At 37.8% G+C, this 20,667-nt stretch overlaps 1 protein-coding gene across 3 annotated transcripts in view; it reads left to right on the plus strand.

The window, feature by feature from the left end:
• The window catches only part of LOC122551543 (N-chimaerin), a 233,394-nt gene that overhangs the window by 110,948 nt on the left and 101,779 nt on the right, over window positions 1-20,667 (plus strand). For all 3 annotated transcript variants that reach the window (XM_043693573.2, XM_043693576.2, XM_087989005.1), the window contains one exon: window positions 10,053-10,341. In XM_043693573.2, the coding sequence (XP_043549508.1) occupies window positions 10,053-10,341 (289 nt within the window). The remainder of the gene's footprint in view (window positions 1-10,052; window positions 10,342-20,667) is intronic.

Here is a 20,667-nt window from a genome sequence, read left to right on the forward strand (position 1 = left end):
TGAATACTTGCAACACCTGGAACGATGAAGTGCTCAGCAAGTTGCTGACAGCACTCTCCATAGCCCAATTCGAAGTCCTATCCAACATTCCTGCAAAGTTTTACCCAAAAGAGCAAGATGAAATGGTGGTGTAAATGTACTGTAAATAAAAGCATTTTAAAGAAGTAGATGCAGAGAGTTCATTTCTTATAGAAGAATCTACGACCAGAGGGCATAATCTCAGAGTAAAGAATCACCAATTTAAGACAGATGAGCAATTTTTTGAGTTTGGTGAATGTGAGAGTTCTTTATTGCAGTGAGCTGATAAGGCTGGGCCATTAAGTATATTCAATGCTAAGATTCTAAACATTGATGGAAACCAGGGTTATGGGGTGCAGCAAAAAGTGGAGTTGAGGATTATCAAATCAGCGGCACTTATTGATTGGCAGAGTGGACTCGATAGTCTAGAGTGTGGTGCTGGAAAAGCACAGTAGGTAGGTCAGGCAGCATCCGAGGACCAGGAAAATTGCCATTTCGGGCATAAACCTTTCATCAGGAATGAGGCTTGTGAGAGATAAATGGGTGGTGAGTGGAGTTGGGGGGAAAGGTAGCTGAGAATGCAATAGATAGATGAAAGTGAAGGAGAAGGTGATTGGTCGAAGAGGAGGGTGGAGCAGATAGATGGGAAAGATCATGGACAGGTCAGAAGGCTGGTGCCGAGGATACTGTGGTGAGAGGGGAAATGAGGAAACAGGTGAAATCCACGTTGATCCCATGTGGTTGCAGAGTCCCAAGCCGGAATATGAGGTGTTCTTCCTCCAGGCTTTGGGTGGTAAGGGTTTGGCGCTGGAGGAGGCCCAGGACTTGCATGTCCTTGATGGAGTGGGAGGGTGAGTTGAAGTGTTCAGCCACAGGGCAGTGGTGTGGGTGTCCCAGAGATGTTCTGAAACGATCTGCAAGTCCTGCCTCCCTGATGTGGAGGAGACCTCTGCTGCAATGGATACAATAGATGACATTAACCGAGGTAGAAGTAAATTTCTGTTGAATTTCAAAGGATCTTTTGGAACCTTGGATGGAGGTGAGGGAGTGGTGTGGGTGCAGGTTTGCAATTCCTGCGGTGGCAGAGTAAGGTGCCGGAAGTGGGGTGTGGGCTGGTTGGGGACGTGGATTTGAAGAGGGAGTCGCGAAGGGAATAGTCTCTCCAGAATGCTGATAGGTGTGGTGAGGGAAATATATCACTGGTGGTGGGGTCTGTTTGTAGGTGGCAGAAGTGGCAGAGGATGCAATGTATGCAAAGGTTGGTGGGGTGAAAGATGAGGACCAGGGTGGTTCAGTCCTTGTTGCGTTGGGAGGGGTGGGGTTCAAGGGCCATGGTGCAGGAAGTGGAGGAGATGTGCTGGAGGACATCATCGACCATGTGGGATGGGAAATTGCAATCTTGGAAGAAGGAGTCCACCTGGGATTTTCTAAGGTGGAATTTGTCATCCTGGGAACAGATCCAGTGGAAGAATTGGGATGGTGTTTTTACAGGAGGTAGGGTGGGAGGAGATGTAGTCTAGGTAGCTGTGGGAGTTGGTGAGCTTATATAGATTTCCATTGTTAGTCGGTCACTGGAGATGGAGATGGAGAGGTCTACGAAGGGGAAGAAGGTGTCCGAGATGGTCCAGGTGAATTTGAGGTCGGGGTGAAAGGTATTGGTGAAGTTGATGAACTGTTCAACCTCCTCATGGGACTCTGTAGGCTGAATGGTCTACATCTGCTCCTACATCTTCTCGTTCTCCCAAACCTTCCATTCTCCATCAAAAAACCCTTTGTGCTGCTGGGACTACAATGCTTTTGGGACCTGTACCCCACTTCCTTCCACCATCTCGATCTACACCTCACTCTCATCCCATCTGAGGACATGCCTCCTTTTTTTCAGGAATACTCCACTCCTCCCTCTCCCAGGCTCCGGTCAACAAGTTCCTTCTCTGATGACTGTAGTTGAAAGCTGCTTTAACATAAAATAAATGTTTTCAATTGAGGTGGTTGGAGTGGTATGAAATTTAATTTCAGGGTCTTAATTTGTATAATTCACTCTGCACATTTTGACTGAATATTTTGAAATGCACATTGAATGATTTGAAATGCAAATCATCACCATTCAATGCATGGTTGAGTACCAAAATATGACAACATTTTCCAGTAGGAATGCACCCAGCCACAAAGGATTGTCCAGGAGATTTTCATCCCTTGCCAAAATAGAAAATAATACAGCCTTCACTTAATATAATTTAAATTAAAACTTAAACTTGCTGCAGTGTTCATGCTGTTTCTAAAAGCCATCGACCATTCCAAATAGCTAAATGGCAAAGGTGAGTTTCCAGTCAACTGAAACCTGCATCTTTCTTCTCTGCTGTGTTTATGTTGGTCTGCGTTAGGTTTAGCCCTAATATCCAGTAAAGTGGAAAATATGTGGAATATATACAATGCTGTTGTTCAGGCCATTAAAATCAAAGTTTCAGACTGTTAATAAATTCCTAGATTATAAAGATGTTTTTCTTTGCAGTTCAAATGCTTTCTTTGAAGATGTGCTTGCCTTTGCATCTGACATGAAAGCAACTGAGGTGACCTATCCTATGATATTGATGGTAATCTTAGACTCCACTTGTCAAGTAATCAAAGAACACAAAGCATCTGTGTTCAGCAGTTAACACAATTGCTGAACTACTTCAAAAATTACACCTCCAGCTGTTACAAGCTATATACATGTTTAACCATCTGTTGCCATGAAAAGAAATTCTTTCATTAGTTGTTCCATTGTTTGTTTTGTCTTTCATTTTGAATGTACTGAAGAATGTCTTGTCATTTAAATGTCATAATGCAAAGCTGAACATCTCAATTTATGCCTTGCCTGCATCCGTCTTCATTTCAATTGCATTTAGTTATCACGATGTTTAGTGCTTTCATGATACACTTCTTTCACAGTTTAAAATAATGTTATTGTACTATCTCAACCACTAGCTACATTTAGCTAATTGAAAATTCAGATGTGGATAATTGCATTCCTTTTTAGTAGATAAAAACATTTCTTATGGCTTATAAATAAGCAATGTAATATTCTTGTGCATTTCGAGAAAATGGTATGGCCAAAGGCATTGTGGTTTACTCTAATTCTGTGAATGCTATCTTGGTTGCTGAAAGCTTGTAAACTTATAAATATACAGGTGAATTACATTTACCTGTATTGTGTACAATTGTGTAAGACAGGTTAGAGGCTTCTTGTAGTGCAGTGGTATTGCCCCTACCAGAAGCCCCAGGTTCAATTCCCACCTGCTCCAGAAATCTATCATAATATCTCTGAACATGCTGACTAGAAAAATATTTGCAATTATACAAGGCAAGTTAGGGACTCTTGTGGGGTAGTGGTAGGGCCCCTATTTCTAAGCCACATGCTCCAGCAGTATGTAATAACGTCTTTGACAAGGTGGTTAGAAAATACCTATAAGACATGTTCCACTAAAATGGTGCAACCGTACCCTTGTTTGTGGCTGGTTAGCAACTTCAGTTGCACATAGTGTCTATATCTTTTAAACAGATTGAATTTGAAATTGCATAAAGCAATATTTCTGAAATGCACATGGTATGTTGATGTCCAATTATATACTTTATTCAAAATGTTAAAACTGTTCCTAAAGTAGAATGTAATATTCTTTACTTGCAGTTTAACTTTTCTGTTCTTATTAGAATATTTAAGATCAGAATCAAAATGGGATAAAAATTATAAATTCAATCTATTCCTTTTTAGATTTATAATCCAGAAGCATGTTAATGTCCTCCTCCTGCATTTTGGATCTGTCTTTAAAACAAACTATAAGTAGCTTCTTTAACTTGCTTGATACAACATTAAATAATAAATAAAGACATTCTCTCTGAGGTAATTATTATTCCAGTTTTTGGCTTATCATCAAGAGGAAGTTAACAATCCAAAATTATCAGCCCAGAGACTCGGTCATTTGTAGCATAGAAGGAAGCCTTTTGACCCATCATATTTGTGCTAGTCAATAAAGATCTGACTTTTCTAATCCCATTTCCTGCTGTTCACCCAAAGCCCTGGAGACTACGGCAATGCAAATTAATATAAATGTGAGAGTTTGTGACTCAAACATAGTTTTAGGTCAAAGTTAAAAATCACACAACACCAGGTTATAGTTCAACAGGTTTATTTGGGGGCATTGGCTTTCAAAGCACTACTTCTTCACCAATTGATGAAGCAGCACTTCAAAAGTTCGTCTAAACCTGGACTATAACCTGGTGTTGTGTGATTTTTAACTTTGTCCACTCCAGTTCAACAACGGTTCCTTTACATCATAATTTAGGCAGTTAGCTCCAGATTAACACCACCCTTTAGAAGAAATAAATTCTCCTCAACACTCTTTTTAGCTACTACCTGTTACCTTAAATCTATGCCCCCAGTAATTAAATTTAAAAAGTGTTCTCCTATGCACTCTATCTAGCCCCTTATAATCTTATACACATCTATCAGGTCCCCAGCCAATTTACACTGCTCCAAGGAAGACCATCTCAGCCTATCCAACCTTTCTTCATAGCTCAGACATTCAAGCCACACAGCATCCTGGCATACCTCCTCTGCATCTACTGCATTGCAATTATGTTCTTCCTATAATGTGGTGACCGGAACTGCATGCAGTCTTATGCAGCATTTTATACAGTTCGAGGATAAAATCTCTGCTCTCGCGTATATGCCTCACTAAATATCCTGTACATCATCTTAAGCACCTTATCACTACCCTGCTACTTTTAGGGGTTTGTAGATGTGTGTACTAGGATCCCTCTGATCTTTAGTACTTTCTAGGTCCAACCAGATATTTTGTCTTGACACATGGTGAGTTATTATAAAAGATAGCAGTAGCTTCAGGCAGCATTATGTTTTATGACAATGTAGTTCTACTATATAAGAATAAAGTGTTTTGTTTAGGTGATCAAAACATTAGATGTATATGACTTTTGCTGTCACTATTTTATAAAACACTCATAAATTATTTAGAAAGCACCTAATCTGTCCTTTGGGCATTAACAAGCAGGTGATCAACGTGCATTGGCAAATCCTTCAGCTGAACCAAAGATTTTATGATGTTGTGCAATACTAAGAAAAAGTAACTTAATTGAGTTTCCCAAACAGTGACATGGCCAAGACTAGATACTTTGAAACAGGCTTTTTCAACAGATGGCCACAATGTGGTTTAAAGGTCATGTCTGGCTATCCTCTGGGATTCCAAGTATGGGAAATACAAACGGAAGATGGCCCTGCTCCTCTAATTGGAAGCTGTTTCTCTCCCACACTTACCTCTGATAAGCTCACTGATGAACCTACCAGTGGCAAATGGAAAGAAAAACCTCTTGAGCAGCCAATTTTGTGAGCATGAGTAACTTCACTTAGTTTGAGGCCTAAACTTCTTCACCCAGAGAGTGGTGGCTGTGCCCCAGAGGGTGGTGGAGGCCCAGTCTCTGGATTCATTTAAAAAAGAGTTGGATAGAGCTCTCAAAGATAGTGGAATCAAGGGTTATGGAGATAAGGCAGGAACAGGATACTGATTAGGAATGATCAGCCATGATCATATTGAATGGCGGTGCGGGCTTGAAGGGCTGAATGGCCTACTCCTGCACCTATTGTCTATTGCCTATTGTCTAAATGTGAAAAATGGTGATGGTGAGTCAGTTGGATGTGGGAGAGATTGCAATGGATGGGATAACTGTCCAGTGGGTTCAGGGGAAAGGATCTCTGACTCAGAGAAAGATGAGCTCCCCATTTCCATGCTGAAATGCTCCCCCTGGCGGCAACAGTCAGATGATGGAGTGGGCTATTAAACCATGGGTCCATGAGAAAATGAAGAAAAGAGAGAGTGACTGATGGAAGGAAAGTGTGAATGAGGGAGAATGTGTGGAGTTTTTTTGCTCACTCACTTAATCTGTCTCTACCCTGAGCAGACAATATATATTGTAAGTAATTGCGACCTCAGCACCAATACCTGTGGCACTCTACTAGTTAATTCTGAAAATGCACCCCCCCCCCCCACCTTTCTATCCCAACGCTATCTTGTGTTAGTTAGCCATGCCTCTAACCATGATACTGTATCACCTCCAATACCTTGGGCTGTTATTTAATTAAGTAAGCCTAAGGTGTGTTTCTGTATCAAACACCTTTTAAAAATCCAACTAGATTATATCCACTGCTTCCCATTTATCTACCCTCTTGTTATCTCCTCAAAGAATTCTAATAAATTTGTCAGGTATGATTTCACCTTTGTAAAGCCGTGCTGATTCTGCTTGATCATGTTTTGTATTTCTAATATTTTGTCCTTTATAAGAGGATCTAACATTTTCCCAGTAGTAAGCTAACTGGCCTGTAGTTAACTGATTTTTGACTCCTTTCCTTTTTAAATAAAGGTGTTACATTGGCAGTCTTTCAATCATCTGAACCTTTTCCAGAATCTAAGAATTCTTGGATGATTACTACCTGTGCTTTAATTATTTCTGCACCTACTTCATTTAATATCCGAGTATGCATTCCATCATATCCAGTGGACGTGGCCCCATTAATTTCTCTGGCCCTTTTTCTATCGTGATAGTCATTGTATTTATTTCCTCTTGTCATGTTGTTCTTTGGTTACTTAGTAATTTTGGAATACTGAAGTATCTTCTACATGAAGACTGATGCAAAATATTTATTCAACTCCTGCCATTGACTAGATCCCCATTATTATTTCTCCAGCCTCATTCTGTAAGGGGCCTATGTTCACCTTTGATATTATTCGCAAGTTTACCCTCAAATTATATTTTCTCACTTGTTTTGCTACTGGCCATCTTCTAGTTTTTAAAGCTTTCCTGATCCTCTGGCTTACCACTAATCTTTGCCACATTTTATGTTTTTTGTTTTAATGTGATGCTTTCCTTAACTTCCCTGGTTAACTATGGTTAGCATTTGCCTTTCCTAAAATCCTCATTCTTCACTTGAATATATCTTTGTTGTAAATCATAAACTATTTTCTTGAAACATCTGCCATTCTTCCTCAGCCATCTTTTTTGCTAAATTTCTTTCTGATCCACTCCAGGCAGCTTATCCCCCAATCTTATGTCATTACCCTTATTTAAGTTTAGCATAGTTATTTCTGACCTAAGTTCCTCCCTCTCAAACTGCTAAATTCTATCGTGTTTTGGTCAGTGTTTCTTAGGAGATCTTTTACTCTGACATTTATTAAATCTGTCTCATTATACATCTGTAGATCGAAAGTAGCCTGATCCCTGTTTGGCTCCATTACGTATTGTTGTCGGAGACTGTGTTTAAAACAGACTCTGAATTCTTCCTCGTAGGTAGAATTCTTTTGAAAATCTGAGAATGTGAAGATTAAAGACACCTGTGATTAATGTACAGCTTTTGTTACATGCTTTCATTTTTTCTTGATTTATTCTCCATCCCACCATATAGCTACTATTAGGGGACCTAAGGACTACTCCTACTGGTCTTCTGTTTCCCTTTTTGTTTCTTACTTCACCCACTTGGATTCTATGTGTTGCGACCCAAGAACATTTATAATATTTATTCCATCCTAATAATGCTGTCAAACTACCCTTTCCATCCCACATGGCCTTTTGCAAATTCACATACTGCTGTACACCTGGATAAACTACTTCCACTGGTTGGGGATTCTAGAACTAGATGGCATAGTCTGAAAATTAGGGCCAGACTGTTCAGGGGAGATGTTAGGGAGCATTTCTACACACAAAGGGTGGTAGATGTTTGAAACTCTCTCAAACAGCAGAGGATGCAGGATCAGTTGTTAATTTTAAATCTGAGAACTTTTTGTTAAGCAAATGTATTAAGGGATATGGGCCAAAGATAGGTATACGAAAATAGACAGATAGGTTGGACCACAGACAGTTAGACCACGATCAACCATGATCTCATTTGAATGGTGGAACAGACTCAAGGGGCTAAACAATGACCTCCTTTTCCTATGTTCCTATATTTAGTTCCCAGCTTTGATTTTGTTGTAGCCACGCCTGCGTAATGGGATAACATTGTACGCATTTGCCTGTAATTGCACCATTGATTCATTTATTTTGTTCTAAATACAATGCATATTTAAGTATAGAGCCATTAATTTTGCTGTTTTGTTATTTTTTTCTCTTCTTTATTTTATTTATTTATTGGTATTTTTCTATGTTTGTATGATCTGTGCTATCCTGTTCCATTCTGGATATAATTATCCAAATAGCTGCCGTGTCAACCTGCCATGTCCTCTTCTAAGGCAAAAGTGAGGACTGCAGATGCTGGAAATCAGAGTCTAGATTAGAGTGATGCTGGAAAAGCACAGCAGATCAGGCAGCATCCGAGGAGCAGGAAAATCGATGTTTCGGGCAAAAGCTCTTCTCTAAGCCTACATTTCGCCTCTCCCAAACCTTCCCACCTACCCCAGCCCTCACTCTCCCACTCCCCCTCTCTAATTAGTTGAAAGCCCTCTCTACAGTCATAGTTATTCAATTTGCCAGGATACAGGTGCCTGTGTGGTTCATATGAAGCCTATCACAGTAGCTCTCTTCTACCCCCAGTGTCAGTGTAGCACAAACTGAAATCAGTTCCACCTACGCCAATCTTTGAGCCACACATTTAACTTTTTGACTTTAATCCTGTGCCTGTGGCTCATATGTTATCCAGAGATTATAGCTTTGGAAATTCTGCTTTCTAAGTTAGCTCTTCTCAGTTTAAAATCTAGTCCTACCCATATGGATTAGTATTACTGGCCCTTCCTCTCCCTATCCAAGTTCTATTTTAGCCCTGAGGTGATATCCAAAAACCTGGCATTGGCTAGGCAACATACCCTCTCGCTCATGCCTGAAGAGGACAAGCAGTATCTATATCTAAACTGTTCCCTCTCACAGCTTTGTTCCTAATTCCTGTCACTTCTTGAATAGTTCTGTAATCTGTTTGCTTGTATTCCCCGCAGTCTCTACACTCATCTGCATAGCTTGCATGAACCTTGTAACTGTTGGACAGTTATTGTGAGGCAGGGGCCAAAGCTCCTGGGTCTGAGGGATGATGGAACCTGAGGGGTGTGGCCACTTTTTTGGATTAGTGTCCAGGTAATTTTCCTCTTCCCTGATGTGGCTCAAAGTCTACAGCTCCATCTCTAGCTCCTCAACTTGGATCCCAAGTTCCTTGACCTACAAACATTTACTACAGATATTTGTTTGGGATCATATTGGTATCCAGCAGCTTCCGTATGTTACAGCAGAAACACATGATCCAATCTGTCGTCACTATCGTATTTGATTTGCCTTATAACATTGTTGTTTGAGATTCCCTGCTTTTTACATTTCACTAATATTATATTGTTTTCATAAATAAATAAAGGAAATATAAAATATTTATCCTGTGCATGGAATTTTCAAAATGCAGTGAACAAGATTTCCTTCGCTACATACTGCAAACACTGTTTTGCTTGCAATACTGTTTGAAGCTAATGCAACATATAGGTACTTTGTGCACCAAACTCAGAAATGCAACTGATTTCTGAGCTTTCTAGCTTCAGGCAGCAATTTTATGTGAATGTAATTGTTGACTTTAGGACTGGATAACATTCCAGACATCCTGCTACTTCTGAAATGATTCCACAGTTAAGTCCAACTAATGTATTAAACAGTTTGATATGTTCATGGAGTTCACAATTTACAAGGCAAAATCTGTAGCAGGAACTGAATATATTTATATAAATCTTAAAATTCTCTTGTATTCTCAGTATTTTTTTGAATTTCTTCACAGCCGTACGTTAGTGTTATCAAAGGCTTGAAGAAGATAAAGAAAAATGTATTGCAGCAGTAGTTTGCGAAGGGTTGCCAGTGGTCTGGTGATCAGCTTCCATTTTCCTTAAAATTCCCTTCCCATCTGTGTACTCAAGTTTTATATTGCTGTTATGGTACAATGCACAATGAATGCTTTGATAGCTTGAAGTTTTGGACACACAGAAATTGTGCTTTATTCACTTTGTTCTAATTTCTGCTCTCAATTGATACAGGTTTGGAACTCAGACCAGAAATTTTCGTCTTTACTATGATGGGAAACACTTTGTTGGAGAAAAACGTTTTGAATCGATCCATGACCTGGTAACAGACGGATTAATTACATTATACATTGAGACTAAGGCTGCAGAATACATTGCCAAGATGACGATTAATCCAATCTATGAGCACATAGGCTATACAACTTTAAACCGAGAGCCTACCAACACAAAATGTCTTCCAGCTGTGAGGGACATACAAGCAGAGCCCCAATGTGCTGAAGACAGTGCCACTCCAGAGGAGAGGGTAAGGATTCAAAAATATTTCTTCTCCATCTCCCACTCCTTTTTTTAATACTGTGGGTTGTTTTCCATGATAATGGAAGACTTGTTGAGAGCTATTTTATTTGGGTATGTAGACAGCAAAGTTTAATGTAGTAGTGATAATGTAGTAGACAAGCTAAAGGTATAACAGCCTATATATTCCAATTTTAGAGCACTTTGTGGTAATATATAATATTTTAGTTCATTACATTGAACCTACATTCCTGTAATAGGGAATCATCAAAGATGATAGAGGTAAGCTAGTTGGAGCTTGCTGTGGCCAAGGAAAATGGCATGATCTGCAAAGTGCACATATTATAGTTTAGGTGGGAGTATTATTTAAAATCAATTATTTAAACCAGAAGAGCAAAATGAAATTATTTTGGAAACATAATCCAAACCTTAAAAGCTTGTTATACTCTTAAATGCACAAATTGATATTTTATTTTAAATTGGAATTTTGATTGTTGTTTTGGACCTTTTTCTCCAATTAAGCACTGGAATTTGTATCTTTTACTGATGACAAGTCTTCTTTTGATTAGTGCATGTTGCTCTACATCTCCTTATTATACTCACAAGCAGAGTAGACATCAAGCTGGAAATGATCATAGATAACCATCCAATTTGTAGTAGTAATTTAACAACAAGCAAGTAAAGAGTATTATACACATTTCAATATTCCTACTTATTTTTGTTATTGCTTATGTTGCTAGATAATGTGGTTACTTATTGCCTTACACCAATATTCATATTGATACCAACGGGGAAGTGATGTGGGATATGCAACTGTCATTTTAAAATGACAGACTCTTCCAAAATAAATTTAGTTCTGTTTCACAGTTTCGCCTCAGTAGAATATGGACTGGTCTCTCATTTTCAGACATTACTGTTTTAGTCAACATTATCCTCCAGGGACATGCAGAGGTTCTATCATTAGCCAGCATCATTGTGTAATGATTTCCAGACAGCTGGGCAAAGAAACTACATGCATTTCTTCTGCTCATTCTAAGTATAAAGTTCTTAGTAACCAGAAGAAATCAAAAAGGTTTGAAAAGTCTTGAATTACTTCAATCAACAAAGCAACGACCTGTCAGAAGTGAATTAAATATCACCAGGGCCTTCAATTTCCTTACCTTGGAAGAAGAATTACTTTATTCTGCTTCATTAAATGGAATTTCAGCAATGCCAGTTTTCTAAATGAAAGGCTCTTAATCCAGATGTAAGGTGAGGGTCTAGTAATCTTTGCCAAGTCTGTAAAAATACTGAAATGGTGCTCATCATTACTTCAAAGCATAACTGCTGTGGCTGACATTTTGCTTGTTGACATCTAGAAATCAAATATATTTTTACATATTGTGTACCAATATGTTAGGGATCTTTTAATATTATTTTAACAAATAGAGCTCATTTTAACAAATAGAGCTACTCCATTAGATTTCATTATTTTAACACAACAAATTTATTCTACACAAGTCATGATCATATTGAATGGCGGTGCAGGCTCGAAGGGCAGAATGGCCTACTCCTGCACATATTGTCTATTGTTTAGACAAAATGAGCACTATACCATATATATATATATATATATATATGAACTATATTGTTTAGTTATGTACTCACATTTTACTTCCTATTCCTACATTTAAAAAGAAGTGTAGGTGTACAATCCTGTGGACTAAGTGTTGTAAAATGGCATTGGAATAGTTAGGTGGTTTCGACTGGCACAACCTTGATGAACCAAAAGAGAGTCTAACATCACCCCTTGACATTCATAGAGTCATAGGACTTTGCAGTGCAGAAGGAGGCCATTCAGCCTGTCATGCCTATACTGGCTCCTGAAAGAGCTATCCAGCTAGTCCCAACCCCATTCTTCTAAATTCATCACTTTCAAAACTATATCGAGCTCTTTTTTGAAACCTCCTATGATATCTGCCCCCTCCACTCTCCCAGGCATTGCATTCCAAATCGTAAGTCTCTCATTACACTCCTAACTCTTTTGCCAACAACCTTGAAGTTGTGACATCTAGTTACTGAGATGTCAACTGGTAAAAATAGATTATCCTTGTTTACCCCAGGTTAAACTTTTTCATACTTTTGAACATCTCAATAAGGTTATCTCTTAATCGTTTCTGCTTCAATGCAAATAAGCCTAATTTATCCAACTTTTCCTTGTATCTATTCAATAGCGTTGCCACTGAATCCACAATCAATATCCTAGGGTTGACCATTGACCAGAAATTGAACTGGGCTAGCCATATAAATACAGTGGCTATAAGAGGAGGTCAGACACTATGACTCTCGCAGTGAGTAATTAACTTGCTGATTTCTCAAAGTCTCTCCACCATGTACACGGCACAAATCAGGAATGTGATGGAGTACTGGAGTACTTCCCGTTTGCCTGGACATATGCAGCTTACCACAGCACTGAAGAAGCTTAACATCACAGTCATAGAGTTATAAAGGTCTGCAGTACAACAAAAAGGCTCTATGCCTGACCTATAGGAACTTCATTTTTGGCCTTATTATCTTTCTATATTTTTTACTGCAGTGACATTGACTTGCACAGTCAGCCATTTTAGAACAACTTTTATTTATAATGACAACTTTCCAATAGAGGGCAGTACAACAAAATGCTTGTCTGTTACAATGTATGGCATATACATTTTGAAATTGGAGTATATAGTCTGAATTTTATCATTTACAAGAGTTGGGAAGCAAACTATCTTGATCTTAGTAGCATGACACGAAGGCTAATCCCTGATAGACTCCTCCATAGATGTGATGGAAATCAGCTGTCTGACAAAGCATTGACCAGAATAATGAATAGCTGTAGTTGTATCACACTCCTCCCAGGAAAGTAGAAGGCATTATAGGCGTACCTTGCATCCTTTTTCATTTAGCAATTGTTATATTCCCAAATTTGAGAGAAAAGAATGGAATCATATTTAAGTAGTAAACTGACTTAGCTTCTTCAGTCACACCTGCTGTCACATGAACCTGCATTTCTTACCCCTATCTAACTTTTAACCCCTCTTTGCTTCACTCATCATCTTCTCACTACTTGCATTTCAGCCAGTAACTGTCCTCTCCTTACTCATTTCCATCTGAGTGTTTATATAGGCCATTCAAGAAATTCTTCCTGCAAATGACCTAAGATTATAAGAAATAGGAACAAAAGTAGGCCAATTGGCCCCTCAAGCCTGCTTCGCCATTCAATAGTATCATGGCTGACCTGATATTCCTCATTTTGACTTTGCTGCATTTTCCCATAATCCTGATTCCCTGACTGATCAAGAATTTATCTATTTCAGCTTCACTGCTCTTTTTGTGACAATGAGTTCCAGAGACACTAAACCCCCAGAAGAAATTCCTCCTTATCTAGCCTCAAATTGGCTTTCTTTTATTCTGAGACTATGCCCTCTGGTTATGGACTCTCCCATAAGAGGAAACATCCTCTCATTTACCTTGTCAAGCCCCTTAAGAATTGGATATGTTCAATGAGATCACCACTCATTCTTCTAAACTCCAGTGAATAGATTCCCAACCAGTTTAACATTTGCTTATAGACAATCCCCTCCATACTAGGGATCATCCTATTGAACCTTCTATGAACTGCCTCCAATAAAATAATATATTTTCTTAAATAAGGGGACCAAAACTGCTCAAGTATTCCAGATATGGTCTCACCAGCACCTTTATATATAGTTGCAGTAAGACATCCCTACTCTTATATTCCAACTCCCTTGAAATAAGAGCCAGCATTCCATTAGTCTTTCTGATTAACCTGTATGCTGGCTTTCTGTGTTTCATGAGCAAGTACTCCCAAATCCCTTTGTGTTGCAGCTTTCTACAGTTTTGCTCCATTTAAATAAAACTGTTCTTTTGTTCTCCTTTCCAAAATGAACAATTTCACATTTTCCCATGTTATACTCCATTTGCTGACTTTTTGCCCAATTACTTAATATATCAATATCTCTCCAAATTGTTTGTATCCTCTTCAATCTGCCCTTCCACCTATTTTAGTGTTGTCTGCAAATTTGACAACTGTACATTTGCTTCCTTCCTCCAAGTCATTAATGTATATTGTAAATAATTGCAGTCCCAGCACTGATCCCTGTGACAAATTGAGTCTCCATAAAAATTTAAACTGCAATCGCTGGTCCAAAGTCTAGAGTGCCAACTGATAAGCCATGGAAGTGCCTGAAATCTATAGAAGTTAAAATTGATAATTGCCAAATGGTTTGCCTCAAATGGTTTCGTATGTCAGTAAAGATACAATGTGTTTTGAATTGTTAAGAAGAATGATAACTGTGAATGTCCTTTCAGTTAGTAGCCAGTCAGTTTATAAGGAACTGTTTGCAAAGCAATTAATGCTTGCTAGAACATTGATTTGGAATTTTCAAAATTTTAATTAAAATTGACTGGTATTAGGAACAGATTCTACATTTTAAATAAACTACACTTAAACAACTTGTGTTTCTTGAGGTTAAGGTACCTGAAAGAGTAACTTGCTACCATTCAGTTTTTTTCCCCAGTAAATGTAAGAAATCACTTTGAGGTTGCAGCCAAAAAAAACCATTAAAATATATGTCAATTATGATAGTGTAGATTTTAGACACTGACAGCATCATGATCTATTTTCATTTTTTTGCAATCAACCATTTATCTCAAGGGTCTGTTAAATAATGCAACAAAGAGAATAAGGAATATATCCTTTGACAATATTGGCAACAAAGACGCTTTGTTTTCATACGTGTACGTGTGATTTTTGTCGACAACCTAGAAATTTGCACGAGGAAGATAGCAAAAAAATTCCTGTATGTTTGGAGGGCAGTTTGTGTTATTTGACTGTCTGTGATGTTCAGTATTTGTAAAGAATTATGGGAAGTTTATCAACACGTCATTGATGTTTGAGTAATACACAAGAAAGGAAGTAAAGCATCAACAGTACAACAGTAAATATAATTAAAGCATTTAAGCTTGTGTATAAAACTAGTAAGGACAAAGTAGACTTGGATCAGACCTGTATATTGATATTAAATGGAAAGTTACATTGATATTTAACTTACTGATTGGAATTTTATTTGCTCTGTGCAGAATACATAGCTTTGTGAAAAGTATTGTGAAAGTGGCATACCTTTTTTATGTATTTCATTTTCTTCCACTTATTTCTGCCAATTAATGCCTGTCTCCTCTTCAGAAAGCATTGACTCTAAAACATTGAATGAGATAAATATATGATCTAACCTTTCTCCACCACACTTAGACCATACAGTCCATCCTGTAACCAGTGTGTAGAAGAATTCTTCTTGTGATCATCAGCTCTTTTGTCAGACAGTTCAAATCGGGATATTCAGGTTCTCAAAACTGTTTCCAAGAGTAACAGTTTCTGGTTACAGTGGTAACCTGTACTTCTGTATGTATATTGTATTTTGAAGTTTTGGCGAGCAATGATAGAAGCTCAAAGTTTCGATCACAAAGCTGACCAGGGATCTCTCCCACTCTTACTACTTGTCCATTGACAAGGAAAGATTTATAAGCTAATAACCCATCCATTGATCACTTTATTAACTCATGCTTTAGCCATCAAGTTCTGGATTAGGCAAAACTACCAGGATCATATAGAACATGGATGGAGCACTGGTTAATGGACAGGCAGCAAATGTCATTTTATCAGGCTGTTATTAGTTGGATACCACAAGAATCAGTGCAGGGATCTCAATTATATATAAAATTTAGATAGAGATACAGAGTAATGTATAAATTAGTTGGCAATACCTTAAACTACTTGGGATTATAAGCTGCGAAGAGAACATAGAGGCTGGAAAGACAAACCGACAAGTTAAGAGAGTGATCAGCAAAATGACAGATGGAAAATGATGTGTACAAATATGAGTGTTCACCCTGATAGTAAGAATAGAAAAGTATAATATTTTTCAAAGGCATGGAGCTTGTAAATGTTGATGTTCAGAAGATCTTGCTGCTTCATATAGTGAACACACAAAGTTAGCATGCAGGTGCACCAAACAATAAGGAAGGTAAGTGGTATGTTGTCCTTTACTGTAATGGGATTGGTTGTACAAGGCTTTTGCTAAACCACATCTGGAGTACTGAGTGCTCTATTCTGGTCTCTATTAAAGGGAGAATTTACAGTACTTGCATTGGAGGTTATAGCAGAAGTTTACTAGATTGGTGCTGGAGTGAGATGGTTGTCCTATAAAAGATGAGTGAATTGAGCGCACATGTCTGGAGTTGGGAAGAATCAGAGAAGTGAAAGATTCTGAATGGGCTAACACGTGGATTCTGAGGGATTATAGTCCCTGTTTGGAAAGTCTGGGAGATCTGTGGTATAGATATCCATTGGGATATAGTTTCAGGATAAAAGGCCTACCGTTTAGAATGATATGAGGAGACATTTTTCATTCAGAGTTGTGAATGTTTGGAATTTTCAAACTCAAAGATTATGGATGCTCCATTGTGGAATATATTTTAAGCTATAAATAGATTTCCGTGTCGCAGATAATGAAGGGTTATGGGGAGACTGGGCAAAGTTAAGACTTAAGACCTTGTGATGTAAAAACAGAATGAGCCATTCAGCCCTATCAGCTTTCTTAGAACAGCCACCTATGGGGAACTTTATTAAAACTGTTCTGAGAAACAAAGGATACTATGTTTATCATTCTTTTTCTTTTATCAATTTTGTTTGTAACATTCACAATTTCAAGTATAATTAATATCTATGTGTCTATATATCACTAAAATGAAACAAAACTGTGGTTGCTGGAGATCTGAAACAAAAACAAAGGTTACTGGCAAACCTCAGCAGGTCTGGCAGCAAGCAGAGTTAACGTTTTGAGACCAGTGACTTGATTAAGAGTTTCGCCAGCAAATTCTGTTTTTATCTATTTACCATATTTACCAGTAAATTGTAACGTTTTCCCAGTGTAAGGCTAACAGGCTTGTAGTGCCCCATTTTCTCTCGCTGTTCTTAAATAGTGGAGTGATATTTACTAACTTCCAATTCACAGGAACAATTTCAGAATCTCTAGAATTTTAGAAGATATTCACTAATGCATCGACTATATCCACAGCTGCCAAGTTCAACACTCTAGGATGTAGAATATTAGATTCTGGAATTGATCAAGTTTTGCCCCATTAATTTCTCTAATATAATCATCTTACTAACATAAATTTCCTTCAACTGCTTATTCTCCCACTTGGATCTCTAAGTCTGCAAGATTACTTGTATCTTCCTCAGTGAAAACAGGCACAATGTAATCATTTAGCTTTGCTCATTTCTTTATTCCCATTGTAAATTCTCCTGACTCTGCCTGTCATAAACCCACATTTTCTACATACCTATGGAAGTTCTTACAGTCCATTTTGGTTTTTTGCTAGATTGCATTCTGATTCTAGTCTCCCTTATCAGTTTGTTGTTTCTCCTTGCTATCCTCTAAAGATCTCCCAATCCTCAGATTTACTGCTATTTCTGGCAACTCTGTCAGCCTATTCTTTTGATCTTATAAAATCAAAACTTTGTTTGGTAGCCATAGTTGACTGACCTATTCAAAGCTAGTTATCAAGAATCTAATTTATATAAAATTGTAAAATAATGTGTTAAAAGTAGCCAGCTTTTTTTGATGACCCCAACCTTCAGCGATGATTTTTTGTAGAAACTTTTCTTTGCAGTGACTGATGTTCACAATGTTAGGTGTGCTGAATTCTGAAAGCAGTATGTTTTAATAAATTGCAAAGAGTCAGTAGAATTTATGAAACTAATGTACTTAAGTCAAGGTCACTGGTGACTAATTTTTTTAAACTGAACAACTTAAGCTATCAAATCAGTTTGCAACTTTATGAAATGTATACTTATTAGTTGATATCACTTCTAATTTGCTAAAAATAAACATAAGATATCTTTTAGTACCGTAGTGTTAACATTTTAAGTGGAAGTACTAGAACTAGTAAAAGTTGTTTCAACAATATTATCAGGAAATTGAAATGTGTAGACAGCAATGAATTTTGACTTGATGAAAGTGTACTGTAATTATGTCATATGCTTCAATGTAAAAGTTCTTATTCAGCAAGCATATGACCAACACTTGTGTTGATCTGTCACAACACTTTTCTTCAGAAGTAAGGAGTAAATTAACAAGAATTTGTTTGTAAAATCCACTCTGTGTATTGTAAAAACAATTGAAGGAACAGTTAGAATATTATCTCCATCCTGTTCAGGTTACTTCAGTTTGGTAAAATGGTGTTTTCATAATCATCAATAGAAGCTCCTCTATGTTTATTGTACTAAAAAACAAAAAGTGCTTAGATACCTGTCCTAATCTCTGTATAATTATTGTCAATTATTAGACATTTGTACACTCTTTTGTGTCAACTTCTTAACATTATAAATTCTCATTCCTGTAGTTACAATGCATTTTGCCCATGGAAACCTCATATTTGTGACTCTATAATCTGGCCACTATGTGACTTTGTAATCTAAAATGGAACTTCCTCTATTAGCTTTGACATCATCTTGATACTTTTCCTCAGATAAGTTAGTTTTAAATGTTCATAATTAAAAATGGGATTAAAATATGATTTGTCTAATTGTTAGCTGTGTCTCTATAGCATTGCTCAAATGAGTCAGATAACTTGCTGCATTTTTATCAATAGAGTTGTTACCAAATGATGATAGTGTTACAGGGAATGGGACACTTAAAAGTAAAAGCTATATGCAGAATTTTCATTGTATTTCTAGTTGATCCGATGATGACATTGCAAATATGAGGGCTAAATTTAAGGTAGAAGTGGGCTGGTGTGGAGTTAAAATCTCAGTAGTAGTCTTGCCACTTAAGTGCATGTCACACTGCACCATGTTAAAGTCATAGAGGCATACAGTACAGAAACAGACCCTTCAGTCCAACTTCTCCATGCTGACCATACTTACATCCACCACTTTCTCTGGAAGCTCATTCCACATATGAATCATACTGTCTCGGTTTAACAAAAATAAGTTGCCACTCACGTTTTTTTAAAAAATCTTTATGCGCAGAGTTTTCCTCAATGACCCAGACATTTGCCTGAAGTAAATGGGCACCTTAGAAATTCATACAGTTAGGAGTGCTGTACCATACTCCAAATGCCATTGAAATTTTATTAGCTGACCAGGTACAGCATGGAGAATGGACACTGCTCAGTGAAGATGACAGACAAAAAAAATCAAAAGGAGCAGAAATGTTCCTCTGGGCTTCTCAGACCTAGTTTGGACTAGTTCTGTACTGGACTCCTCTCCCTTGAGCACACAAATTTGCTCATCGCTCTTTGGTCACAAAAATTTCGGCCACCCAGCTACCTTCTGGGCCAGTCAGGACCTTGGCTCAGTGGAAGCGTATCGGTGAGTCCAAACCTCCAATGAGCATGTGCACTATGATGTAATAGATTCACACCTGGCTGCCATATTTCTAAACCTGATTATCAGATATTTCCCTGGTTTTCTCCTTCTCCCTCTCCCACATCCATTCTCTGGCCTCCTTACGAATGACTAAATCAATTGTATAACATTCAACTTTGGACTATGTACTGGAAATTAAACATTTCCTAACCATCAGTTTTCAGGCAACCCAACTTGAAACTTAAGCTTTTCTACAATAAACAAGGCAATGCTTGAAATGTTCAGCTCAGCATCTGTGTAGGGAGAGAGTTATAATGTTTCTATGAGAACTAGGAGTACATAAAAATGTAACAGCATTTAGGCAAGTTAAAGGGAGGTGACAGAAAAAGAGCCAAAGCAAAGCTTTTTGATAAGGTGGAGGAGAGATTAAACGACAAAATAGCAGTGATGTAGGACTGAAAATCTGATTGAATTTTACATTCATTTAATGGCCATAAAATAATACAAGTAAAGCAATAAAACTTGTTGTTGAGAGGAGATTTGAAGGATACAAGGGTGAGCAATTGCCACTTGAATACAAAAACAAAATCAATTCCCCCAATGTTTAATCATCATCTTAGACCCAACCTGTTTTGTGACAGAGAGTCACATTCAAAATTGCCCTAAATTGACCAGAGCCGTTCAAGAAATGGATAGCACTTTATTACTCCTAAAGGAAATTCAGCACAGCAGTTTGGGGACCAGTAGAACAGAGATCATAATCGAGCAAGAAGAAAAGAACACTTCCTCAAACAAAGATCATGCCAGTCCGTGAAAAGAGAGATTAATTTGTTCTCACTTACAAAAGTATATTTTTTCTCTGCAGAAGCCTGAACACACTTTCATATTTAAAACAAAGTCAGAGTGGATCCTTCAGACCTG

The sequence above is a fragment of the Chiloscyllium plagiosum genome, unplaced genomic scaffold (assembly GCF_037043375.1).
Source record: "Chiloscyllium plagiosum isolate Xiang-an unplaced genomic scaffold, Cpla_swu_hap1 HiC_scaffold_7, whole genome shotgun sequence".
NCBI lineage: Eukaryota > Metazoa > Chordata > Chondrichthyes > Orectolobiformes > Hemiscylliidae > Chiloscyllium > Chiloscyllium plagiosum.